This window comes from Anguilla rostrata, chromosome 12 (assembly GCF_018555375.3).
Source record: "Anguilla rostrata isolate EN2019 chromosome 12, ASM1855537v3, whole genome shotgun sequence".
Lineage (NCBI taxonomy): Eukaryota > Metazoa > Chordata > Actinopteri > Anguilliformes > Anguillidae > Anguilla > Anguilla rostrata.
The window spans coordinates 30144778-30171551 of NC_057944.1; the positions used below are offsets into that span (position 1 = coordinate 30144778).

A 26774-nucleotide genomic window follows, 5' to 3' on the forward strand; every position below is an offset into this window, starting at 1 on the left:
GCGGTCGCGGTGTTCCTGGTGAGGACCGCACACACTCATTCTCCCCCCCCCCCCCGTCTCTCTCTCTCTCCGCAGACAAGGGGCGGAACAGCATGGTGTCGACGGAGAGCGCCTCCTCCACCTACGAGGAGCTGGCGCGGGCCTACGAGCACGCCAAGCTGGAGGAGCACCTGCAGCACGCCAAGTTCGAGATCACCGAGTGCTTCATCTCCGACAGCTCCTCGGACCAGATGACCACCGGCACCAACGACAACGCCGACAGCATGACCTCCATGAGCACGCCCTCGGAGCCCGGCATCTGCCGCTTCACCGCCTCGCCGCCCAAGCCCCAGGACTACGACCGCGGCAAGAACGTGGCCGTGCCCATCCCCCACCGCGCCAACAAGAGTGAGCGCCCCCCCCCCCCCCGCCGGCCGCCCCCCTCGCAGACACCGCTGTCTCTGCCTTCCGTGGCTGAGTCTGAATCTGGCCGATGGGCCCGTGTACAAGCTTACGGTCTCAGCCAATCAGAAGAGGGCAAGGTCCCCCTCTAGAATCTGGAATCTGCTTCCCAGGTCGTCAGGGTTGTAGTCCAGGGTCTACTGTAAAGCGCATAGTGATGAATGGTTTGTCTAGTATGTTTCACGGATAAATTTTATTTGATCATATTTGCCACCACCTATGGAAGTTGGCACATGCTCTGAAGCTGTTATTGTTGACCCACTCCCCAGTACATCGCGCCTGGGCCAAATTTGAAATATTTTGTATTTTTACTTGGTGGAAAAATTTGAAAGCCCTATAAGAATAATAAGAAAATATGAATTCATCAATCTACTGTCACCTGTAATCAGCAGGACTTTTGCTGGTGTCTGAAGGACTAAAGTATTTCAGGTGATTATTGGCCCCAGGTCCAAATGATATTAATGCTCATGTGAACTCTGAACAACTGATGGTGGTTCTGATATTTGGTACCATAGCCAAAATCCACACTGGTCCGGTACCAATTATGACATGAGTCATTAGTCTCAGGGCCAAATCAAGTTATACCATCACCCCTTCCTCTGCCTCTCCTTCTGCTCCTCCCAGGTTTGCCGTAAACGATATTTTCTCAAACGCCTGACCTCCGTCTTTCCCCTTGCCGCAGGCGACTACTGCAACCTCCCCCTGTACATGAAGACGGACCCTTTTTTCCGGAAGCAGCCGGACCTGCACGACCCGTGTCCGGTGGTGCCGCCGCGCGAGGCCTCCATCCGCAGCCTGGCGGCCCGGGCGTACCACACGCAGGCGCGCCACCTGACTCTGGACCCGGGGAAGCAGCAGGCCCTGACGCTGGGCCACGGCGGGCTGAGCGGCCTGGGCGGGGGCGGGGCCTCGGGCGCAGCCGGGCTGGGCGGCGGCTCGGGGACCGCCACCCTGCCCCAGAGGACCCTCACCATGCCCGGCCCCTCGTCCCAGAGCGCGGCCAACGTCGCCGCCGCCGCCGCCTCCTCCTCCTCCTCCGCCTCCGGCGCGGTGGCGGGCGGGGCCAGCTCGGGCAGCGGCAGCGCCGCCGCCGCCGCCGCCAAAGTGGGCGGCTCCAGGGACTCCCTCTTGGAGAGCAGCTCGTCCGGGCTGGGCAGACTGCAGAAGCAAGGAGCCGGAGCCTACTCCAAGTCCTACACGCTGGTGTAGGGCCACCGGGGCCAGGGGGGAGAGGGGGCGGGGCAACCCGCTGGCATAGGCCCGCCCCTCCCACCCCTGAGTCGGCTCAGTGTGCAAACTGTCGGTGTCTATGTGGACAGGAGCACACCAGCAGGCCCTTAGAGCACAGAGGCTCCTTCACCTCTCCTTTTCTCTCTCTCTCCGTCTCTTTTCTCACTCTTTCTCTGTCTCTCTCTCCCCTTGAAACATGCCAAACCCCATCTCATTTCCCCTGCCACAGTCCTTCCCTTCTTTACCACTCTCTCTTTCTCTCTCTCTCACTCTCTCTCTCTCTCTCGCTCTTTCTGTATCTCTTTTCTCTTGACACCTTGCAAACTTATGCACAAAACACTTTCCTCATGCACTTGTTTCTCTAATTCAGAAGTTAGGAAGTATCAAGCATAAGAGATGTATAGTTTCACATAAAGCTGTCTAGGTGTTTTAGGCTGTCGAAAGTGTTCCTTTTTATGTCTCTTAACAGTGAGCGTTTTTCGGTTTTTTGTTCTAAAAGAGAAAAGGAAAACAATGCATCGTTGCGGAAAGTGCTTATGCATAGTTGGCGTTGGTGTCCCTCCCCGGCCCTCCAAGCCTCTTTGTGTTTTATTTCTTCTATCTCGGCCACACCCCGCTCAAAAACAGTTCCAAGACTGTGCTCTGAGCCACCATGTTTTCTCGTTTTTTTTTTTTTTTTAGTCCGTGGAATTTTTTTTTCATGCAATTGATGACACAGAATATAGTATTGCTGACTTTTTTAACAAACAACAAAAAAAGAGAAAAAAAAAGTCTGGAATTATCTTTACGGAGGACAAGTCGGAATGTTTTTTTCCGAGGTTTTTTTTTTTTTTTTTTGTTCTTTCAATTATATTATTTTTAAAATATAAACTCATGTGCACTAAAAAGAGTGATCGGAACCTTAGAACTGTGGCAAGCCTGTGCGTGTGTGAGTGTGTGGGTTTGTGTGTGCGCGCGCGTGTGTGTGTGTATATGTGTAAATATATATATGTATACATGTGGCCAACACGCACCGAAAGACCCTTTCGATCGGTTTATGGTTCTTATTTCCTGGCGAGTCGGTTCTTTGAGAGAAGCCAGCCATTGTCGTCCATTTTGAGACCTTCCTCGGAGAGAGCTTTTGCTCCGCAGAACCAGGTTGCCGTGTGGAATGGAGAGGACCACCACTGTTCCCTTTGCCTGTTCGTCGGTTCCCCACCCCCCCCTTTTTGTTTGTTTGCGTCGCACTTGTCTGGCGACCCTCAAGTTTGCGAACGGACGCCGCACCGCGTCGTCTTTTTACCTGGATCCAATCAAACGGTCCGCGGCGTGGGGGAAGGAGCGGCGCAGGAGGGGACCGCGCGCCATTCTTTTATGAGACGGGACGAGGGAGCGGGACGCTGGAGGATGGGCCGCGTCCGGGCTCTTCGTCTCCCTCTCCTCCCTCCCCTCCAGCCGGGACGCAGCGCTTTTCGTTCGTCCACACTCCGACCTTCCCCCTCCGTCCGCCCTTTCGTCCCTCTGTCTTCCCTTCCTTCGCTGTGACCGCCTCGCAGCCTCTCTCCGACGGATAGATGGACAGACCAGGGGAGGAGGAAGAGAGAGAAAGAGAGGGATCCGCGGCAGCCGGGTAGCCTTTTTTTTTCTCTTTCATTTCAAGTCTTCATTTTCTTTCTTTCCGTTTGCATTCGTCTTTTCCTCTAACTGTGTTGGCGTTCCCACGAGTCTCACTCACTTGAGGTTAGTCCTCAGAAACACCAGCTTTAGCTTTTGCTGTGGGAAGGATTTTTGGGCTGGGAGGGGCAGGGTCTGGGATGGGGTGGGGTTTGGGGTGGGGGGGGGGGGGCTACAGACACTGATAGTTTCAGTACAAGTGAGAGGGAGTTGGTGTTTTGATTTTTTGTTGGTCTTGTGCACAAGGAAATATTGTATTACTCATAGACCCGCTCCCTAACTGTGTCCCTGATTGTTTCAGATGACAATATTGTTCATGCAGTTTCCCTGCTCTCCCACATCCTACCAAAAGCTTGTCCCTATTGCAGAAGAAGAACTTCCCAAAAATAAATACTACACGAGAATTTCAAATTTGAAGATATCACATCAGGGCTCTCGCAATACAAAAGAAAATATATATAATGGTGTTTGTTATCTAAAATATATATACGTATATATTTCTATCTAAATATATAGTGAAATATATTAGTGGTGGAAAAAGAGTGAAATATGAAGCTGTGTGGATCAGAAATATATAAAAGAGACAATCGCTCAGCGTGAGTAGCTGCCGAAAGATTGATAGAGTGAAGGAGAGGAGGAGAGAGCAGTGAGACGGGTAGTAGGACAGCGTGAGAGAGAGAGAGAGAGAAAGAAAGATAGAGAGGAAGACGGAGAACGTGTGAAGACCAGAGCCGGTCGGAGCTTCTCCCTCCCAGATCCAAGCGGGTTCCTGCAGTCTGGTTTCCAGCTGTAGAAGGGCAGTTTGGTTCCAAAGAAAGTCTCGAAGCGGGTGACTCTGCTTACATTTGCACACAGGCGTTCTGCGGCTTTAGTATCCACTGTGGGTTTAAACCAGGCCTTCTACAATGGAGAAACGGTCAAACACAAAGTTCTTAAAGTATTGAGAGTGTAATCTGGAAGTCATTTGAAAGGTTTTTTTGAGGCTTAAGAATACTGCAAGGCCATTCAGAGACCTCATTTGGACAGAATTATCTTAGTATTTTCTGAAAGATAATCAGGCGAAATCGTAAATCCTAATAGTTTTCGAGAGCGTGTCAGCTGAAAGCGGTACTTTGTTCTTTTGTGAGGCGTGTTCTTACATCAACAGATATCAGTTTCGTGAGCCTTGATTTGAAATTTCCATCAGAGAAGATGGCTGAAAATGTACAAAGAGTTTGCATCTGAATTGCAAATTGCTCCATCAATTTATTCATGGTTGTTAGCTTTGCGTATTAAATCAAATGTACTGTTTATTTAACCATACATCCACTTTTCAAACATCTCAACTTCAGGCTATTTTGAAATTTGGTGTTATTACTATTATGCATACGATCCTCAGTGTTTTTAGTTTTTAGTTTTAATACCCATAATTCCTCACTGCTGCTTAACTGCCAGATAGTAGCTCATGGCTAGGAGGCACGTGGCTAGCAGGAACCCGCTGAACCTGGGAGACTGGAAATGAATCGGCCAGCCCCCGGCACGTTCCAGAATATTCCGACCCTGGTCCGAGTGAGGGCTCATGGGGCAGCTCACCATTCCAGCTGGCCTTGCAGAGAAGCTAAGCCAGGGGGGTGAGCAGCGAGAAGGGTGAGCAGTGAGACGGGTGAGCAGCGAGAGGTGTTAGCAGCGAGCGGCGAGCCAGGCGGCAGCCGGCACTCAGGAGGATCAGGCGCCCTCGGGTGGCCTCGACCTTTCTAACACTGGCGGGGCGAGAAGGGTTAACTACGGGTCAGGAGGGAGAGAGAGAGAGAGAGAAGACTTCAGGGATAGGTCATAGCTGATGATTGCACACAGCCCCACCGAACACTGGAGACAGTCTGCCTCCCGGTTCAGGATACGCCTGTCCAAGACTCAACCCCCACCCACCTACCCACTCACCCACCACCTGCTTTTATTACCCAGAATTCCTCAGCGCAAAGGCAGTCCCTTTGTGATAAATCCCACCTCTCTGTTGATGTCCATGTATTCTCATTTAAGATCCTGCTTTACATGGATCAGATCCAGGTGCTGTGGAAGAAAACTGAGAAAGGTTGGGGTTTCTAACCATGGTGTTAACGGTTGATATATGATATACTGTACATTTCTGACGTGCGTTCAGAAAAAAAAAAACTGAACGCAATTCATGTCATTCTTAGACCAAACTGAGCTGAGGCACAGTGCAATGGAAAAAGATTTTATATTTCTCATTCCAGCTCAAAGAACCTGTCTCAAATATATACTGTTGAATTGTCCCGGATATCTCCCCACGGGTTTCTAATTCACTGGACAGACATTGGAAAGTCTGCTGCCAGAATCTCCTTTTTTCTTGTTGTTGTACATGTAGATTTGGGTATGGTTATTTTTTCCTTTATTTATGCTTTATTTTCTATTTTATTTGTTATGCTTTTGTTGTCGACAAGGCAGTGGCATCACGCTATGGAGCAGGCCAGTTTAGCCAATCGAAATCAGGGACTTCTTTGCTCCAACCAATCACACAAAAGAGCCGTGTGTAGACTGGAAGGAGTCAGGAAACAATCCCCTACCCCACCCACCCTGCTTAACCCAACCCCCTTTCTTTTTTGACCAATCAGGCCCTGCCCTTCCCTTCAATCCTTTCTCCCTCAGCATTATTTATAAACTACAAATAAAGACTTGTATATAAGAAACCGTTTTGTATAAATGATAACTATTTTCGTCATCTCCAGAATAAACCAGGGCACAACTTAAGTTTGATGTTATGCCTTTTAAAATCGGGGCAAAAGAAAAAAAATTTAAAATATATATATATTATAAATATACCTTACACATTGATTTGGGGCTCAGAAACCCAGAATGAAAAAAAACGTCTGACTTCACTTTTACTTTTCTTGGTTTTGATAATGTTGGGTTGAATTTTTGTTATGTTTCTGTCATTAATTGATTTTGTTTTGTTTTGGTTTTTTTATTTATCATTTTGTTTACCTTCAAGAAAAAAGGCATTGCATGCTCTGAATATTTTGCTGGTTAAAAATAAAAAGGAAAAAGGAAAAACAAACAACAAAAAAAGCGGAAAAAAATGTTTAAAAAAACGCAGAAGGGATTCCTAAACTTTTACTGAAAAGTTGCTTCTATTTGCAATTGCTTGTGTTTAACTATACATTTTTTTCTATGAAAACAAAACAAATACAAAAAAAGAGTATTCCAACACCTTGTGCAATAAAGCTATCTTTCTATGAACCCGCCTTGTCCTCCTTATTGTTTTATAAAAAAAAACAGCGTCAGCTTCAGTAAAAAAACATCAGTAGAGACCATCAAAAAAGAGAAACGAATCGCTAGAGTTCATTATCGCTAGAGTTCATTAATTGGAAAAAAGGTTTGATAGATCTGCCGGATTAGATGTATTTATTTATGATTGGAGTGAAATTATCTGAGGTGGTAACAAAAGGGTAGGAGTATTCCTGTTAAAGCGATATATCTGTGTAACATCGGAGTCGGCTCTTACTGTATGAAGGGGCAGACAGCAGTAAATCTGGGCCCAGCTGGGCTAAGGTTGCAGCCCAGTCTCCCACTGCGAGTTTAAACGGCAATGGAAGTAGGTGGTGTTTTCCATGGTGGGAATTCCCTGGATTTCCCGGAGCACAACGAACACTTCAGTCACAAGGCCGCACGCTTGGCGGGATTCGGCTGGATCAAACGGCTCGCGGCGGTAGCGCAAAAAAAAAACGTGGCATTACCTGGACATTGAATGACGTGAAATTTACACCACTTACGGGAACGTGTGGTTCCTTTCCTCGCGAGCAGGTTTTCATTTCCACGTATTAACCTGACTGTGTTCGCAAATGAAAACGCGCAGAATGTAAATGCAAAAATGAGCACAGTCTCTGGCGCATTCGTGAGTTTTTATGAGATAAGAAATCTTTATAATCAAGAAATTGTCATAGAAATGTCAGATCACATAAATCAAGGGTTTTCAATCTTCTCTGATCCAGGGACCCCCGTTATAAATTTAAAATGCTTATATTTTAAAAAGCTTTCATAATTCAAAATATTTTCTATATACAGTCATTGTATGTCTGGCCAGGGAAGCCCCTACAGTACCTTCAAGGACCCCTAGGAGTAAGCAGACCCCCCTGATGAAAACCCAGGACATATATGATTGGGCATATTTTATCATTCAGAACAGAAGCTGGCCTGAAATTAAAAAATGGATCCACCCCTTTACTGAAGATATGTTTAACAGGAAGTTGTAAATTACTGCCTGTATAGTTTAAAGGCAAACGAAAGGCAAGCCTGAGTATGTGTTGAGTGATTATTCATGATTAAAATGTTTTTAATGCACATTTCACATTGAACATTTTCACGCCACTGTAGCATAATTCTTCCACATCGGCTTGAACGTGACATGCACATTGTTGATCTCTCTTTCTCTCTCTCTCTCTTTCTCTCTCCGTATTATGATTCAAATACAGAACGATGCTTCACATGCTAGGTAGATCTGAGATTAACAAGTCAGAGATTGCATGGTATTAATTACAACATAAACCATTTTTTTCACTGCAAATGTACATACAATTCAAACAATATTTCTGGAGCATATTGGTTACTCACAGCATCATGCAGGTGTGTATATGTGTGCGCGTGTGTGCGTGTCCGTACATGTGTGTGCACCCGTGTGTGTTGCGTGCAACCGCGTGTCGTGTGTACTGTGTGTGCCTGCTGAAATGTGTTGGCGCGTTCCCGTTCATAACCGTGGGTGTGTGTGTGTGTGCGTGTGTGTGTGTGTGTGTGTGTGTGCACCCGCGTGTGTATGTACGTGTGCTTGAAATCGTTTGGCGTTCCCGTTCATAACCGTGGGTGTGTGTGTGTGTGCGTGTCGTGTGTGTGTGTGTGCACCTGCGTGTGTATGTATGTGTGTGTGAAATCGCTTGGCGTTCCCGTTCATAACCGTGGGCGTGCGTGTGTGTGCGTGTCCGTACGTGTGTGTGTGCACCTGCGTGTGTGTGTATGTGTGTGTGAAATCGCTTGGCGTTCCCGTTCATAACCGTGGGCGTGCGTGTGTTCGGTTGGACGTAGCGGGGCGGTTCGTTTGGCAGCAGTCTGCATGCCAGCCTGGTGATGGGCTCCAGGCCTCCCTCGCTAGTGTCTGGCCCGGTGCCTTCTCTGATGGTACTTCCTGTACTGGGACTGGATGGTGGTGGCTGCCTTGTTCAGGTGGGCGGAGTCTGGAGGGGCAAGGGGTGTGGTCAGATAAAGAGGGGAGGGATTTACACAAATTTATTTTTTGAATTGCATTTGACTGGAAGGAAACATTGTTTCCAACTGTTAATTTTTAAGCAATATACTGACTCAACAGAGAGCTTACAAGAATGCACACACGCGCACACATACACACATACACATACTGGCCTATTGACTTAAGGTACATTGTACAAAGAGTCAAGAATCCCACATTGTGTGTTGTGGTACAGAGTGCATTTATTTCTAATGTCAGATACTCACTTCTTCTGTATCCGCCTCCAGTGTTCTGCTGCTCAAAACCACTCTGGAAAGAAGTACACACACTGTTAGAGCATAACACCACACTCACACACGCACACAGGCACAGACACACACACACACACACACACACACTTTTAGCCACACAAGTTAATTCATAAACCATTCTCTGCTTTATCTGCATTTCACAGAGAAACTGGTGTGGCCGTCACTCCAGAGATTCCAAGACTGTTTGGAATGCAATATGACATCATCAGAAGAGGGGGGAGAGAGAGAGAGAGAGAGAGATGGAACGATGACAGAGACGTGGTAACATTATCTTTACGCGCATGCACACGCAGAAGGTACGTGACATATTTTAGCCATGCCATGCATTTCTTGTCACATAGTTAATCACTGCATTCCTCACAAGAATGCACCACAGATGAATGGCATCAGAGAGTCTTGTCCATTTCATTTCTTGCATGTCAATAAATCACTACTACGAGACAGATAGGCACGTCACTTTTTTCCCTTGTGCTTGTAAATTCTTTATCTCCTAACACTTCATTACAATTGTGGAGTCTTATGTTATTTCTATGCAAATGCTGACATGGGCAGTGAGGTTGACATGGGAAAATATTACTGTGTACTAGGAAGAGGATTACAATAATGGACATGAGCTTTTCATTACCAAAGCCAAAGGATTTCTGCACACAATGTACATTAGATTACAGCCATTTAACACACTTACCCAGAGTGACTTACACGTATTTTAACATAGAATCCATTTATACAGCTGGATATTTATTGAAGCAATTAAGGTTGAGTGCCTTGCTCAAGGGTACAATGGCAATGTTATATGTGGGAATTGAACCTGCAACCCTTTGGGTTACAAGCCCAGTATTCTTAACGATATAATTACAGTCTCCACCATTGAAGCTGAACAACTGTATTTTGACGTGTGGTATGAATATTCATGAGGCATCACCAGGTACTGTGCAATACTGTGGTAATGGGTGTTTGAGACTGTAACATAGTTTTTGAAACCAACTGGAATATCCTGCAATTAACCATTTGAAGAGTAGGTTTTTTATTTTTTATTTTTATAAATTCTAAGTCAGTGTTCTAGAGCTCCATTGCTTTCAATTACCAGTAGTGACTTTTCCATCAGCATTAGAATGTTCAGACCTTAAAGGGTTAAAACACAGAGAGGACCAAACACGAGATGGCTATTGTGTAGTCAACAGAAACTGTGCTTTAACACAGGAAGCTCTGGAGACTAATGAACACCTTCCTACTGAAGTCTTTTTAACTGGAATTATGAGAGCCATTAAGGGCTGGCAACAGTTGCAGTTAATTATGAGGGTTAGCGATTTCGTTGGGCTAAAAGGGACTGTGGAAGGGTTGCCAAAACACCACGCAGGTTGAAAGCTTTGGCTGTTTCGCAGGAACAGAGCGTTCCTGAGAAGAATGGCGATGACTCACCGTTAAACCAAAATCTCAGCAGGGAATTACCCACGGAGGGTCGTCCTGACAAAGGCATTGTCTACTCTAACGACACCATTCTAGCAGCAGTTGAAAGCACGGTGTAGGACGATCTGTCTTTTTCGGAAACCGGATGTTGGTGCCCAGTAGGAGTAAACTTGTTGATCCAGGATCAGTTTGGCCTTTAAGCTCAGGATGTAGAGATTTGATATGGATGGTGGACACCTGAACCTAGATCATTCCTTCCTGATCCTCGATCATTCCTTCTCCGATACACTATGAAAACAAGCCTACGTGTAATCCATTATCGCCCTGGCAGTGCTAGGCCTATGGTAGATGTGCACCTGCATTCTGTATCACCCAGTGACATCTTATTGTATCCACACATATATATTTCCTTGCATGAAAGTGAGTCAGACACAGAATTAATATTCTTACACAATGAAAAGTGATTGGCAAAAATTTTGAGGATTGTAGTACTAGCTGGCTAGGGATCACACTGGCACATCGCCAGCGAATTTTCTGGTCTGAATCATCACTTCCAGTTGGAGCCCCAGCTATCGGAGGTTATCAATCGACCGAAGGACTACGTGAATATTGACTTATTACCAAAAGCAGATTTCCCGACTTATCTCTCACCAATGAGTGTCAGCCCGGTCAGGCTCATAGTACCATAAGCTCCTGAGCCTTAACATGTGAGGCTATCCTGCTAATGCTTCACTCAATGGCTTACGATGTGTCCTCAGGCTAACACTGGCCACCAATGAGAGACACTCTCCTTCCCTAGTCAACACTACTGGTCATGCATGGAAGGCTGTTTATTTATATCAGAGCTAAAAACAACACACACTTTGAAGTGCAAGTGACACTACTGTATTGTTTTTCATTATGTATTTGCTGTAGTGCCTTCCACTCGAAAAAAAAAAAAACACACTGAAGTAGAAATGCAAATAATGGGACATTCAGTATACTGCTAATTTGGTTCCAGGTTCAAAATTGATCATTCATTTATTATTAAAAAGAATGAGACCTTAGTTCACAAAAACAAACGGAACAATGCTATTTCATGGGTTTCTGGCTCCTTTTTCAAAGAGCCAGTTGACTGTTCTTGATATCCAAGATTGTGGTTTTAACGATCCCCGATTCGATTTTAAAACCAAGGCATTCAGTCGAAATGTTAATTCCCCAATGTAATTCAATGACTCGTGGCCATTTTATTTTCTGCGAGAGCGTAATTTGTCAAAATGAGGCACGTGAACTTTGACCAAACTGAATGTGGTGCACGTGTCGAACTTCATCACGTACGGGGTGTCATGTTTCAGCATGAGCACACTGCATTCTGACAGGATGTATAGATAGTTCGTTTCCTGGATTTTTTTATATCCCCTTGAGACCCAGCGGAAAGAAAGTTTTTAATACAAAATACATCTTAGATGACAAAAGCATGTTGCAGTGAAAATATTTTTCAAAAATATGATTTATTTTATTTTTATTGAATGTCCGTTGTAGTGTAGGCTTCTACACAGTATAATATATGGTTCTCTAAGACCAGAGACTCATGTCTCCTTGCAGCTCACGTCCCCTCCTTAGGGGATATTATTTCAGTTTTAGTGAACGTGCTCAATGGGCCCAGGAAGATATTTTCTGATTACCTGCCCACTTTACAGCACAATGCTGTTATATTCAGAGGCTATGTGAGCATATTAATTTCTGATTACAGGCTTATATATCCTCCTAAAACGTGACAGTTTTGTACACAGTATTATATTCTACAGACTCAGGCCCTTTCAGAAATATTCATGATGAACCAAACTGAATCAGTTTCAATGGTAAGGAGACAGCACCTTTCATGTTAGGAATACCTAATAGGAGTTGAATATCTAGTGAGAATATGAAATCTGTGTTTGTTGTGACAGCTCTGACCCCTGACCTCATCAACACGGCTGCTACGGCGACCCTGGGACACACAGTGGACCTGCCAGGGTGTGGGTGGGGCCACCATGTAGGGGAGGGGCTCAGAGTGGACCCAGCGCAGGCCCAGCTAGAAGAGAGAGAGCGGGAGTGAGAAAGGTAGGATGAGAAAACGAGTGAGAAAGAATGGTGGTAGGGAGCGAGAAAGAGTGAGAAATGTAAAATGACTGCTGTCTAGTCTTTGACGTTGCATAAAAAGCTGATATTAAAGACAACTGTTGGTGGTGACAGTGAGGCAGGTGAGACTGAGACAGGTGACACTTCCTCACCTTGACAAGGTGTCAAGGTCACTTGAAGAGATTCAGTCACCCCCTGGTAAACTTAAAAACAAACTTACTTTGTTAAAATTGATTTGTTATATTTAGTTTGTTATATATATATTCCGTTCAAACCAGAAATATGTTATCTAACTTGAAGTAATTTGTATTATTCTTTTTTTATTTTGTTGTAATATTTGGTTATAATATTGTGTGTGTGTGTGTGTGTGTGTGTGTGTGTGTGTGTGCATGTATGTGCATGCTTGTGCAAGTGTGCACAATAATTGCACATCAATACATGTGTGCGGTCTGTTCTGTCTCTATCTGTTTCTATCTAACTCCATTGTTGGCATCTGCCATGGGTTATTTCTGTCCTGTCTCTGTTTCCTGAACATGTAAGGATCTAATTAGTGTTGAACCGCCTTGTCCCTTTCTTAATTGAATTACTCTCGAATGCACATAAAACCACTGTGTTCTATCGACTGAGCGTATTTCAAGTACTGAATTAATCTGGCCCTTCCTGTGCCCAGAATGTTGTTCCGCATGTGATGACACAGTAAATATTCCAGCTGCTCCATCTTCACCAAAGGGACAGTTGCTCCATTAGATTTGCTGGACTCAAAGAGGACAGTCCCGTTTTAGGGGTGCAGAACAATTCACTGATAAGGTGTACATAGCCAATGGGGCACTCCTGCAGGCACTATTACACAACACGGATGTCATAGGAAGCCCACCTCCACCATCACCATGGCAATGCGAAATAGGCTACTGAACACCCACTGCTTCCATTGGATCCAGAGTACCAGGTAAATATATAAATTTATCTCCCACCGCTTTTGCCATTCACCCTGCCTTTAATAATTTTTTTTTTAAACGAGATTTAGAAAATAAAAATACAAATAGACAGGCAGAGTTGAGGACACAGACAAATGGTTAGCTGGCAGCTGAGCGTTTGGTTTATTATAACAAGTTTTAAAAGCACGATTCTTATATGCTCCGATCACTAAATGGCAACATTTCTTGCCTACCTGCTCCGAAAACCGCACCACCAAGTACATAGCAGTTAACATCGTCGCCAGCATCTTCCCAGTTCCCCCGCCGTCCAGGTGTCCTACCGTTGGACTGTCTCCCCTCACACCCGAGAGGAAAAGAGGAGTTTACTTGGAGGCACTCTGAGTGCGAAAGAGATGGAGAGCTACCGCTAGGCACTGACACACGCGCATGCTTTCGAGCTCACCCACACACGTACGGGCGAAGTAAGTCTATTAATGAGATTTGCTGGACAGGAATAGAATGGCCGTAATCTTTTGTCTAGTGTCTGAGTTTGAGACCTACCGCGCGGCCTCCCAATATCGCTTTCAGTGACATATACGATAACCAGGTGTTCAACTTTTTACCATTTCAACCGATAATGAAATTGCGAAAATTATTTGTAGCTGCGCTGGTTATAATTTGCAGTCTGTGATGTTCTATGTAGGCTTCTATACAAACAACCTTCAAATAAAGCTCTGTATGCCGCAACGTCTGGAGCGTAACACTTTTGAGAACAGTTATTTTGAGATGGGATATTGTGCACTGCCAATCCATCTAACGTAAACTGTTGCTATCAAGGTCAAATGTTTGGCTAAAAAGATTATGAAAGTTCTTAAAAAGAAATGAAAACATAGGGCATACAATTTTTTAAAAAGACTAAATATTGACCTAGCTTTGAAAACATCTCCTGTAATGTGCATTGTTTTGCATGCTTCAGAACAACGTGGGCAACGAAAAAAGATCTGTTGAAAGATCCCCCTCAGTAACCTACCCACTATGGATGCGGTCTAATTTAGTGCTCTCCTATACAGTCAGCACACGAATGTCCCCGGAGTGTTTTCGAAAAGGCTACTGCGAGTGGCAAGAATGCAGAGGGCATTGCTAAATTATGAGGACAGCATGTTTTATCTGCCGCAAACGATGTCAGACATTCTGGAGGTCAAATTCAAGAATGCGCCAGAACGCACCACTGAAGTGGAGAGAATGTTCACAACCGGGTTCTATTCATCAGATAGGATCGATCAGCGAGTGCGCAGGAAGCTTAACAGAAGTTCAGATTAACGGAATGTGTTTAAGTCGACTGACGCCACAACCCCCCCTCCTTTTTACGTGCATTACCTGTGCGGATGAAAATGACCGAAGGAAGTACGTCAAATTTAAAACGACACGCCTTTTAAACATCTCAAAAATTTTTGTGTATGTGTTGTCAGAATGTATCTAACAGTGTATGTCTGTACGTGCTTGTCTTGCTGTAAACATTTATGTTTTAATCATTTGTATTTAATGAAGCTCTTGATATCTCTGACTTGTTTAATCGGTAGTTTGTGTCTTAACAGTATTAGCTTAACCTAGCACTGTAGTGTATCATTACACAAGAACTGCTCAATCAAATACAATACGATACAACCAGATACCTTGATGCAATAAAACATTTTTCACGCATCACTGAGGACAAAGTTGTAAGCAAAAGTATATTCACTTCAAGGTTTTATTTTCCCATATAAACAGGAAAAAATATGCCGTCAGTGAAAGTATTTTACACTTATCTCTTGTAGTTGTGTGTGCGTGTGTGTGTGCGTGTGTGTCTATTTGTGTGCCTGTGCATGTGTGTGCATATGTGCGTGAGTGAGGGAGACAGAGAGGGAGAGAAAGAACAGCAGGTACAAGGAAGAAAGATATGTGCTGGCATGATTCTTATCGCATTAGTATAAGAACGTCCTCTGACAGGAGAATCGTCATTTAGATAAAGACACCTTTTCGTTGGATGCACAGCCTCAGGTTCCACTGGGTGCCATATCCTGAAGGTAGGCTTTCTGCTTTTCTGCTTTCACCGTCATCAACACTCATCAACACTGATTTAGAGTTCCCTGTGCTGTGAAGACCCATGAGGTGGTTCTGTGTGAAAGCCGCGGACCTGTGAGGTGTCAGGGCCACGTTAAGACCACGCAAGGTGTGAAGGTCACTGGCTCTGCACCCGCTTGGATTCTCCAGCTCTTACACTAACACTTCTCAGTGTTCATGCTCAGGTGCTTTTCAGGATCTGTTTCACAGAACATCTCAAATTAATTTTAAAACTCTAAAAAAAAGATCAATTAACTTAATTACTGATGCTTTTAAATGACGGTCCAAGATTTCCTTCAAGAAATTACCATTGTAACAAAAATAAGATAATAATAGTAAGGTTTTGGCAGAGAAAACAGGGGTTGTATAAAGTGCATATATGCAGCGATGGATTTGAGCCAGATCATTTTTGTAACATTCAAAAGAATTCTGGATAGAAAAAGAAAAAGATAAAATGAGACAGAAATTTATGTGAAAACAAGCTCATTGTTCTAATGAAATTATCTTTCTTTATGCACAAGAACTTTTAGTTTTGCTCACTGGGTTCATCTGGACCAGGTACAAGGCTAAATGCTAAAATAGCTGGTGTACATGCTGGACTGCCTCACAGGGCTTTGGGGCAGGTCTCATTTCTCTCCTCCATGCATCCGCTCAGGGTTCGAAGGACAAGCTCTCTGCTCAAGGGTGTGGCAAGCTGGCACGTCACAGAGCCCCATTTAGGCTAGATCTCAGGTAAAAGCCAGGTATCGCGAGTGAAATCGGGTCCGAAACCAGAGACAGCCAGGGAGGCAAACCAGTCAGTCATGTTCCACGCTGAGCTGCCCATGCAGAGACATGTATGTAATCTCAATCAATCTGTGATTCATATCACCCGAGAAATGCGTTGTAAAACCACATTGCTTTAAGCAGACAATGTTAGAAACATGAGAACCCTGTCATTTTAGCCACTTACAAATTAGCATCCTACCCCTGAATACACAAAGTTACACATTTCACTCCTGCTATTGTTGTACAAAAACCAAGCATCACATTAACAATGACATTATTACTATGGAATAACTCCAAAGGTAATATGACTAATTTTATCTCTATTGATTTTTGTTGAATTGATCATTTGAAATTGAAGTATTATTCTGTAGCCCTTATTGTGCATATTGTTTTACCGTTATCAAGCACAAGTCTGGTTGATTCTATTTTGGCTATTGTTAAGCAAATCTATGGTTGTTATTTCTATTTGGATCGTTGTTTAGCAAAAACTTCTCGTTGTTAATTCTATCTGAGGAAAAATTTTCAACATACTAAAGGCCAAATTACTGACATATACAAAGCACTGTCTTTACATCATTAATTCACATGTTTAATGGTGGGCCTGCCATTAAAAGTATTAAAATAAAATAAAAATTTTTTAAAAAAGTTACAAGAAACAATTTTGGCTCACACAAATTGAACAATCTGTATTCCAATGCAGTGCTACCCAATGTTACATAAATTACTTAATGTGGCCTGTGTTTTTTCATCTTACCATCTGAAGAGAATGTGGTCATTTCAACTTTATGTGTCACATGGAATGTCAAATGGCAATCATTAATGGTGGGAACAATCAGCAATTCATTAAATAGTCTACATCATCATGACATTATTCTTGTGTTTTGGTATCATCTACTATTCTCTACACTGCCATGTCATGTGCTTAAACTTTGTAATATCCCACACCTGACCTCTCCTCCTGTTCATATCAATAGTGGTTATTTCTCATGAAGCATTTCTTCTTCTTCCACATCTCAAAAGTCACTGTCTATTAGGTGGAAGGCAGGCTGAATAAGTCTGGCGCTGTGGAATCAGACATCCAATCACAGAAGGACACCAGTCAAGCTGAGTGCAGGCACCGCTGAATTCCAGGCAGTGGAAAAAAGAGGTGGAAGGAGAGAGAAAGAGAGAGAAAGAGGGAGAGAAAGTGATATCAGCCATGTCTTTCAAGCACTTATCGCTGAGCCGTAAGACCAGGACATGTAAGTCATTCAGTCACTCTTTCCCAGGGGGCTGTCTTGTTGCGACTGCTTTTAGTGGCTTTCCTTCCAATAGTTTTAATGTATCAACTAAGACAAATCAAAAGCATTATATGCAAAAGAAATCAAGTTTGTGGACCATTAATGTTACATCTTAGTGCATTTATTGAGCCAAAGTATAAAAAAATTGTAAGATAACTGGTTGAAATGGGCACTAGGAAAAATGTAAATCATTTTAATTTGCAATAAAAAAAATCATCAAATCATCTTGATCATGTCATGCCTGTTCAGATCATGTTAGATCACATATCACAAATAAAGGTGATTATTTGTCTCTTCTAATGTAAATCAATTTTGTAATCCAGTTGGAACTATAACTTGTGATTTTGAATATAGCCAAACTTTTTTCAAATAGTTTGCACTTTAAATTGATTAAATAGTTGATGTTTGGTATTTTTATTTTGAAAGTTTCTGCAGAGGAACGAGGCCTGGAGGATGTACTGCAGCTGCTCGGGCTGGATAGCCAGCGGTCAGAACCCTTGGACCTGGCGGCCATGTTAAAGATCAACACCTGGAACCTGGAGGACCCCCCCGCTCAGGGCCCAAGCGACCTCCCCCACACCTTCCTGCACCGCTTGTGGCTGTTGAGCCCCCAGGCCCGGAGCACCCGCTGCCTCACCCAAGCAGACCCCTTTCCTGAAGCCCTGGGGAATGGGGACCTCCCGGGGCTGGGGAAGGACACCCAATGTGCAGTCAACCCCCTGGATTTGGTAACTGCTGTCTACATGTCCGCGAGCAGCTTCCTGCGCCAGGAGATGACAGTTCGGATGGCACAGTGTGGCTTTGCTGTTCCGTTGCTGCTGCCCCCTAGTGCACAGGGTGGGCAGGTCACCCTCCTCTTGTGGTCTCTGCGGCCAGTGGTGAGGAAATGGAGGCCACAATCACTATCAGAACCTGGCAGCTTCATTAAGGGGGATATAACCAGTGCCAACATGCCTTTGCTGTCGTTTGTCAGATTGGGTCGTTGCAGCGTCTCTAAGTCCCAGGTTGTGAACCACATTCTTGGGGGCTTCCAGGGGCCAACTAGCTGTTTTCTGCATAGGGACATGGACGGAGGCCAACTGCCTCGGAGGCTCTCAGACGGTCTGGTGGAGGTCAGCTGGTACCTGCCTTCGGGTGACCGCGACCTGGATATTTTCCATGAGCCGGTGATGGTTGCCAACCTCCGTGGAGACGCCGCCACAAGCACCGGCGCCTTCAAAGCACAGCTCCACTTCCTGTGCCGCAACTCCTCGGCGCTCTTTGTGTTCTGTGAATCCCTGGGGGCAGCGGAGCGCCTCCTGCTGGCCTCCTTCAGGGACAGCGGTAGCCGGGTCTTCCTCATCATGTGCTCGCAGGGAGAGGGGGAGAAGGGGAAAGAGGAAGAGGAACAAGGGAGGAAAGATATGGCACTTAAAAAGCTGGCTGAGGGCTTGGAGCTGCCTGAGGGAGCAGTGTTCTCCTACAGCACACAAGACAGCAAGGAGGTGCTTGCAAGCACACTGAGCGGGGCTGCAAGCCGGCTGCTGCGAGACAGCCTGCGATCGATGACGCTTGTCAAAGCAGCTGCCACCGCCCACGAGCTGAGCATCACCATTGATGAAGGTGAGGTCTGTAGAATGGCACTGACTCAGGTGGAGGAGGTGCTGGAAGGGCTTGAGCAGCTGGGAGCCAGCAGGTACATGGAAGAGCAGCTGCCACTGCAAGGTCAGCTTTGGAAAAGGCTCACGCAATTGGAGAAGGAGGAGTGCCGGCTAAAGGATTCAGTGAAATCAGCTCAAAGGCAGCAGGAGACGAAGACAGAGATGGAACGCCTCTGCCAGCAGAAAAGAGCATACAGGAGGACTGCAGCTATGAGGAGCTTCATTGCTGCCCTTTCCACACCGGATAAGCTGAAGAGAGCCTTTTTCCTGAGCTGGATGAGGCTGAGGCTAAATGCAATAGCATGGCAGAGACAGCCAATCACAAAGAAGCAGGAGGCCACCACTGCTGAGGGGACAGAGGAGATCCAAGAAAATTCAGAGAAAATTTCCAATCAGATGATGAAGCAACCGGAACCCTTCCTGGGGCTAAAGCATTTCACCCGCGAGATGGGTCTGATCTTTGAGATGTCCATCTTAAGTCCTGGCAGTGGGTCTGATGGGGTACTGTCGTTCCCAGCTCTAGCAACTGACCTGCTCCTGTATGGCCTCCCATTGGAGCTGCTGGATGGGGATGCTTCCACCATGCCCCCACAGTTGATAGGCAGTGTGCTGTCTGTGGTGCAGAGCCGGCTGCCACAGGGCAGTCGTGTTCGGGTTCTAACAGTGCTGGGTCTCCATACTTCCAGTAATGCTGCAGTGATCTCTGCTTTACTGGGAGTGACTTTCCCTGTTGGGGACAAGCAAAACGTCAGGGGAGCTTTCATGCTCCTACTCGCTGTTCCAGAGAACCTGAGAAAGGACCTAGCATGCAACTTCCTGCTACTGATCAACACAGAGGGGCTGAGGTGCCTGGGGATGGACCAGGAGGAAGACACAGAAATGCACAACAATGAGCTGGCTACGTTTGCCATGGGACTGAGCGACGTGACGCTGCTCAATCTTCCAACGCAGGGTGAGGCGGAGATGTGGGACACCCTGCGGATCATGGTGAACGCCCTCCTGCGTGTGAAGGAGACAGGAAGGATGCCCTTTTTCCAGGCTGTGGCTCAAGGCAGTGGTGCGGACACCAAGCAGCTGCTTCAGCTGCTGAGTCGAGTCACTCAGATCATGGCCGCGGGAGACAAGAACCTGATTGAGTCCAGCTTTGACAACCTCCAGGAATATGAGGTCACGAGCAGCAAGCTGTGTTTGCAGGGGCCTTGGCAAAACAGTCATCCCATGGCACCTGTCAGCCCTGAGTACAGTAAGGCAGTGATGGATCATAAGCAGACTCTGCTCACCACACTGCGTAAGTGTGCAGCCTATACCCCTTCAATAAGCCTCATGGACTTCATGGAACATGTGACAAGTTTGTGGGAGACAGTGCTATTTGAGAAATTCCCATTTGAAATGAAAAACACAGGTGTGGGTGAAGCCTTCTGTGACTTATGCAGAGAATTCTCCCACTGGGAGCATACCTTCCTTGGACATATGGACCCTTGGGTTGAGGGGGCAGTTGAGCTCATCCGCACATTTGAGGAGAACACTCCGGTGAATGAGGAGCCCAATGGACATCAGAGTTTGGAAGAAGTTCTCAGCAGCTTGAAGATACAGGCAGTGAAAGAAGTAGAGTCTGAAGCCTCCAAATTCATTTCAAACCTGGAGGAATACTTCAAGAAAGGTAAAGGCCATTCATCCTTGATAGAAACGTACAGAGATAACTTCACCAACAGTGTATACATGCTTAAGGAACACACAGCTTGTGAGGCCAGTTACAAGCTAGAGGCTGCTAAGAGGGAGCATGATATAGCCACAAAAACAAAACACTTCCAGACAGAGCTAGAGGCAGCTTTGGAGGTACGCCTGGGGTCGATCCTAGAGCGCTACAAGGCTAGTGATCCCATTCCGGAGGACAAACAGCTGCAGGAAGAGTTCGACCAAGTTTGGGATGAGTCCATCTCCAAGCTGGACCTCACTCCCCTGGCAACACAAGATATCGCCAGCCAGGTCCTCCAGCAGCTGAGGGAGAACCTTTCCAACCGTGGCATCAGCAAGCATCTGGATAAGCTGACAGAGATGGCCAGCTATGAGGCCTCCGCCTTCACGGTTGATGAAGAGCACTTTGGCTATCGAAGCAGGCTGAAGCAGATGTTCACTTATGAACACAAAATGCAGGCCCAGGAATTAGCGGACAGGGTGACAGAGAAGTGCAGAAGGTACACCTTAAGAAAAAAGTCCCTCAATAGAGATTACCTTGACAGCTACACCAGAGAGTTGTTAAAAATAGTGGACAAGGCCTTGGAGACAAAGCAGTTTGACATTAGGTCAAGGTTTGAGGTAGAGCTGAAGTTACATGTCTGTGCAAGTGCAGCCCGCTCCTTCCAGGAAATGCATGAAAACTTCACCAAGGAGAGCGACCCCCTAGCACACCTTGAAAGGGCTCGGGACCAGAACTTCTGGAAGTTTGTCTACGACTTCCGCAAAAGGGACCAGTGTCGGAAGGCTGCCAGGGCCTTTATCACCCTTTGCCTTAAGCCAGCCGTGCTGGACTACATCTACCATGCACTGGGGAAGTTGATCCTGGAGCACATGCTTAGCAGCGATGATGGTCACCATTACCAATCTCCACAAGCATTCCACTTCAACCTCCTGAAGGAACTGCTGCAAGAGGACAGTTTTGAGAGCTTCCTGGAGTACCTGCTATCCAGTGAGAGCTTCATCAGGAGGAGGATTCAGGACGACATAAAGGAGTTCCTCTCTGGGACAGAAATGCTGCATGGGTGGATGCAGCAGCACCTTGAGCTGATCTCAGAGAGGATGTTGACGACCTTGAGGCAGATTGGAGGCTGCTGGAATGAGTCATGGAGGAACGTAAGGCTGCTGCTGGAGAGGGTGTGTGATGACCTGGAGGGCCCCGGGGATGTAGCCATTCCCCGCGATGCCTTGCAGGGGCCCCTCTTCCAGATCACCATGCCAGGGGACAGGTTCATAGAGTGCCTGGAGAAGTCATTGACCGAGATGCTGCAGGCTGTCAATCAGGAGTTCTTGCAAGGCGGCGGCTGCAGTACTGAGAATATCGCTAGTAAGCTGCAGGCCCTCCCAGTCCATCCACTGGACGAACTCTACCTCAGGGTGAGAGGGTGCGAGGAACGGTGCCCATTCTGCAAAGCCCCGTGTGAGGCATGGGAACGGGATCACACGGTGCACCGTGCCCTGCTGCACCGGCCTAAGGGTTTAGTCTCCTATGCATGCGCCGCCTCCGATTCCCTGTCCCACACCATATGCCCCTCTGACATCGTCGGGGAAAACCAGTTTTGCAACAGAGATACGGCTGGACAGTTCCTCCCCTACAGGGACTACCAATCAGTGTATCCCAACTGGAGCATTCCTGAGGAGGCCCCCAGCACCCGGGGGCAAAGTGTCTACTGGAAGTATGTGCTGGTGAGACACAACAGTAGGTTTGCCCAGGAGTACCAGTGTGAACCAGCTCAGTTGCCAGAGGAATGGTTGACCATCACCCAAGAGGAAGCTATTCAGAGCCTGAGAGAGACCTTTGGTATATTGTGAAACTGACATTATGTGAAACTCAATTTTTCAAAATCACATTAAGCATATTAATTGAATAGTACACACGTCTCCATGTAAATAGCATATATGCAACTGAGAATTTATTAAATATTTAAATTTAATTTTTTTTTTTTAATCAAATCTCTGAGGAAGCAGCATTGCATGTTCTCACAGAAAAAACATATAGGTATAGGGAATAAATTCACAATATAACCCTTTACCTTACCTTTTCTTTTGCACAATGAATAAAAATGAAATTTGATACAAGAAGCAGCATACTGTACATGTACTGTACATGGAGGTGTCTTTGAATTATTGTCAACATAAAAAGCAACAATAATCAACAATGCCATGGGATTGCTATTGCCATATAGCACCTGTTACATTTGTCCAATTCTTTCTGTACAACTTTTGGTACCAGATTTTAATAGGTTGTGCTGGTAATGAATGAATTCTATTCTGAATTAAGATTGTAATTAAAAACAAATAAAAATTAAATAAAAATTGGTAAAGGTTTTGCCTGACTATGCCATTTCATAACTTTCATTTAGCTATTTTCATTCAAAGACCTTGAGCTAAACATGGGAAATCATGTATAAAACTTTTTTGCAAGGGGATCTTGGTTGTTCCCTTGTCAAGTGGAAGCAGAAGAGCACCCTTGTACAGTATTTCTCTGATTATAAAGATCCCTGCAATGAGCAACTCCAACCACACGAGGGCAGCATAATCCAGTCCACCTGCAGCATTGACATTTCAGCTTCGGGAAACCTGCATAAATACATCAGGTCATCTGAATCCCTCATATTATTCAGGAGCTTAAGAAATTGGCATTTCTGTTTATTGTTTTGAAAAACAACACCTTAACATTTAAAATCTTTCAACTGGCTATAGCTGGAAAGACTATTCCTGGATGATCAGGGTGCCATCAACCGTCAATCATTGAACCAAGTGGTAATTGTTTAGAACAGTCAACCAATTAATAAAATATATTGAATCACACCTTCTGATGTATAGTCTTCCACACCCAAATCAGTCATGGAATGCTTCATGTTGTACACACATGTCCTGGCTCAGAGTATTTCCTTCTCTATGAAATCAATAAGACTTTGCGTGAAGGGTTCAGTAATAAGACAACATTAACAAAACATATAAATTTCCCCTACATTACATAACACATCTGCAAGCACCACATTCACATTCATGAGAAATCTGAACCAAGTAATATAAGCTATTGTAGTGTGTTACTGCTTGTGCTACATTACCGCAGTCAGCTATGCTGTATAATTTAATACATAGCACATATTCCAAGCCTGTTTTGTATGTTACCACTCCCACAAAATGACAACTGTAAAACTATACGAAATAACCAGTCACAGTGAAGTAATCTGTAAAATGAATTTTTTTTTGGGTTAATTTGACTGGCAGGAGTATATATTATACATATTTATGCATTGCTCATGAAGGTATCATGTTATTCTTAAGAAAACCGAGATGTGTCACTGGGGCCATGAGTCATGATTTTTTTTTTTCTATCTTTGACATTTTGAGGCTATTGATAACTTGAGTGGTCCATTAAGTCAACGCTGTATCGCCCGCAAGAGAAGCAGACAAGGAACGAATGCGAGAGACGGACCTGAGTGACAGTACATTTCATTCTTATTTGCAAGAAGTCAACAAGACAGACTGCCCATGGCCTCCTTTGAAAAAGATATGTCAATCTCAATGTTTTTTTTTTTTTTTCTCCACAGATAAATATATATTTTTAAACAGGTTATTACACTGCCTTTCTTCAGCAACGCTTGCTCTGGCAGGCTGTTGATAAGGCTCTGGCACGAACACAAAGAACTGTAATAATGGACAGTTCCATTGAGCAAATGATTATCAGGTGAATTTAGGGGTGGATAATCACTCACCTAATCAAATTGTGTTTTTTTGTACAATTTTCCTTTGCACATACACTTAAACCACAAGAGAATTTCCATAAGACACAAGCTAGTGTAGTGATCTGGTCACTAAATTTAATCTGAAAAGAGGACCATTGTGTAAAATATGCATTATATATCAACAAGCCACGAAGGTCTTCGTGTTCGCTTATCATTCCCATTTTAACTGTCAGAGAGAGAGTGCCTTCAGAAGGTTTTCACCCCGATTGGTTATTTCTCATTTTGCTGTTTTGCAAAGCAGTCAAACTAAAATGTGTTTAAAAGGTAAGTTGTGTAAGTCGCTCTGGGGAAGAGAGTCTGCTAAATGCCTGTAATGTAAAAAGCGATTTTTGTTCTGCTCATAAGTAGCTCTCTTCAATGGCAAGATTAAACATCTTTACAAACGTCTTCTGAATTAAAAATAAAAACCAGAAAATGTATTTTTGATTTAATTTATAAGTATTCACCCCCTTTGTATTAAGAAACCTAAATTGGGCCAGGTGTATTCCATTTTCTTGAACAAAAACACTGAATACATTAAAAAAAAAGAGCCACCAATGATCATTTCTAAGCCGCCTTGTCTTCAATTGTATGGCTGGGGGAATAAATATGAGCGACTTTGCGAGATCTCACAGCTAAAATAGCCGAGTCACACTGAGTCACCAGATGAGTCATGCTATCATGAAGATGAAGGGCCTAACCCGTGAAACTTGAGATGAAGTTATTAGGAGGCAAACCAGCATAGGTTATTAAAAGAGTGGAAAAGCTGTGAAATATTCCTAGAAGCCTTAAGTCCATTCGAACAAGATGGTAAAACCCAGGCAGTACCAAGAACTGGCTTTCCTACCAAACTCAGCAACTGGTCAAGAAGGGCAATTGTCAGAGAAGAGACCGAGAGGTTGGCTATCGCACTGACAGTGTTTCAGAGCCCTCTGGGGAGACACTATCCAGAGACCAATCTCTTCAGCAATGCACAGATTTGGCCCTTTGGGGAGGGTGGCTGGGCAGAAGCCTCTTTTGAAAAAAGGTAACATTAAGTCTGCCTGTAGTCTGCCTGCCAGTGTTTTGGAATGGCCCTGCAGCCAAAAGCATAGACTTAAACCCCTCTGTAAATCTGTGGATTGGCCTGAAAAAAAATGATTCAGTGAATACACCTAAAATGTTTTACTCCAGTTTTTTACTGCTATATTTTTTAAGATTTAAGGTTTCACAACAAATTTTTTTAAGGTTCATTTCAGTTAAGAAACCCAAAAAAATACATAGGTGTACCAAATTGAAATAAAATTTTAGGTGCATCCAATGAAGAATTTTTTTTTTTTTGAGTAACTTGGCAGAGTTTGCACAAGTTTGCAGGAGTGAGCAAATATTCCAAAACCTAAATCAAATACAGCCACAGCCGAGAAAATTGCAAGCTGTAATTTCTGCCAAAGGTCTATCTGCAAAGTATTGAATGTTGTTGAATAAATATGTATTCTTGGAATCATGCATGTGCGGAATCTTAATTTGTGAGGGGATAAAATATTTCAATTAATTAGAATTAAGGCATGAAACAGAAAAACATTTTTTGAAAATTGAAAGGGGATGAATTCTTTCTAAAGGGACTGGGTATTAGCATCACATACAGCAAATTAATTGTTTTTGACACTTGGAATCCAATTAAATTGAGTAAAATTTCATTTGAATAGCACTTTTTATGGAAACACTGTTAGAAAGACACTTAAGGAAAATAGGAAAAATTGAACTGGGCCTGAACAACTAAAAAGTGAAGTTAAATGAAGTTAAAATCTGCCCAGTGGGAAAAAACCCATTCTACTGCCAATGTTTGTCAAAAGAGATTGCATGAGCGTCTGCTGAAACAGCCGACCCCACTAATCAGAAGGGGTGTCAGCGTGCTTTTGGAAATGTAGTGTTTATGGCCTAGATTTATTTTTTCTTTTTCTTTTAATTTTTTTTTAAGTTTTGTGTTTTTTCACAATTTCTTTACTGATTGTTAATGCACTGTTCATTTCAACAGAATATTATAATCTTTTTAAAATGATGTTTTATCTTATGTTTGGTTGGAACTACCTCCTGTGAGGCACACAGCTTGAGTCTGGTGCACTCAAAGAAAGACGAGGGCTGGCTTTGTACTACATGCGGAGAGAAGCAAATTACTGCAACAAGAGAGAACACCTCAAAGTAAAAACAAATCAACAGGACTGAAAATGTTTTGTGTTTGAGCAATACCTATGT

At 44.5% G+C, this 26774-nt stretch overlaps 3 protein-coding genes across 3 annotated transcripts in view; 2 read left to right on the top strand and 1 right to left on the bottom strand.

The window, feature by feature from the left end:
• The window catches only part of dscaml1 (Down syndrome cell adhesion molecule like 1), a 130274-nt gene extending 126826 nt beyond the window's left edge, over positions 1-3448 (top strand). Inside the window, exons 33-34 of the mRNA XM_064301498.1 lie at positions 76-387; positions 1124-3448. Of these exons, the coding sequence (XP_064157568.1) occupies positions 76-387; positions 1124-1650 (839 nt within the window). The 3' untranslated portion in view covers positions 1651-3448. The remainder of the gene's footprint in view (positions 1-75; positions 388-1123) is intronic.
• Positions 3449-8058: 4610 nt separating this feature from the next.
• On the bottom strand, positions 8059-13762 carry LOC135236373 (uncharacterized). The gene is made up of 4 exons (XM_064302687.1): positions 13541-13762; positions 12215-12325; positions 8821-8863; positions 8059-8543 (listed from the first exon to the last, which is right to left on the bottom strand). The coding sequence occupies exons 1-4, from the start codon at positions 13592-13594 to the stop codon at positions 8458-8460; spliced, it is 294 nt and encodes a 97-aa protein (XP_064158757.1). The 5' UTR covers positions 13595-13762; the 3' UTR covers positions 8059-8457.
• A 696-nt stretch (positions 13763-14458) lies between these two features.
• On the top strand, positions 14459-22750 carry si:dkey-202l22.6 (up-regulator of cell proliferation). Its single transcript, XM_064302686.1, has 3 exons — positions 14459-15349; positions 17175-17395; positions 17861-22750. Exons 2-3 carry the CDS (start codon positions 17353-17355, stop codon positions 22618-22620), a joined length of 4803 nt encoding a protein of 1600 aa, XP_064158756.1. The 5' UTR covers positions 14459-15349; positions 17175-17352; the 3' UTR covers positions 22621-22750.
• Positions 22751-26774: the final 4024 nt, after the last annotated feature.

Excerpts from the sequence above, each read along its gene's own strand:
- LOC135236373 (XM_064302687.1), bottom strand. The coding sequence starts at position 13,594 with ATGCTGGCGACGATGTTAACTGCTATGTACTTGGTGGTGCGGTTTTCG. Across the intron at positions 8,864-12,214 it reads GTAGCAGCCGTGTTGATGAG|AGTGGTTTTGAGCAGCAGAA; the intron begins GTCAGGGGTCAG and ends ACTTCTTTCCAG. Across the intron at positions 8,544-8,820 it reads TGGAGGCGGATACAGAAGAA|ACTCCGCCCACCTGAACAAG; the intron begins GTGAGTATCTGA and ends TTGCCCCTCCAG.
- si:dkey-202l22.6 (XM_064302686.1), top strand. The coding sequence starts at position 17,353 with ATGTCTTTCAAGCACTTATCGCTGAGCCGTAAGACCAGGACAT. Across the intron at positions 17,396-17,860 it reads GAGCCGTAAGACCAGGACAT|TTTCTGCAGAGGAACGAGGC; the intron begins GTAAGTCATTCA and ends TTATTTTGAAAG.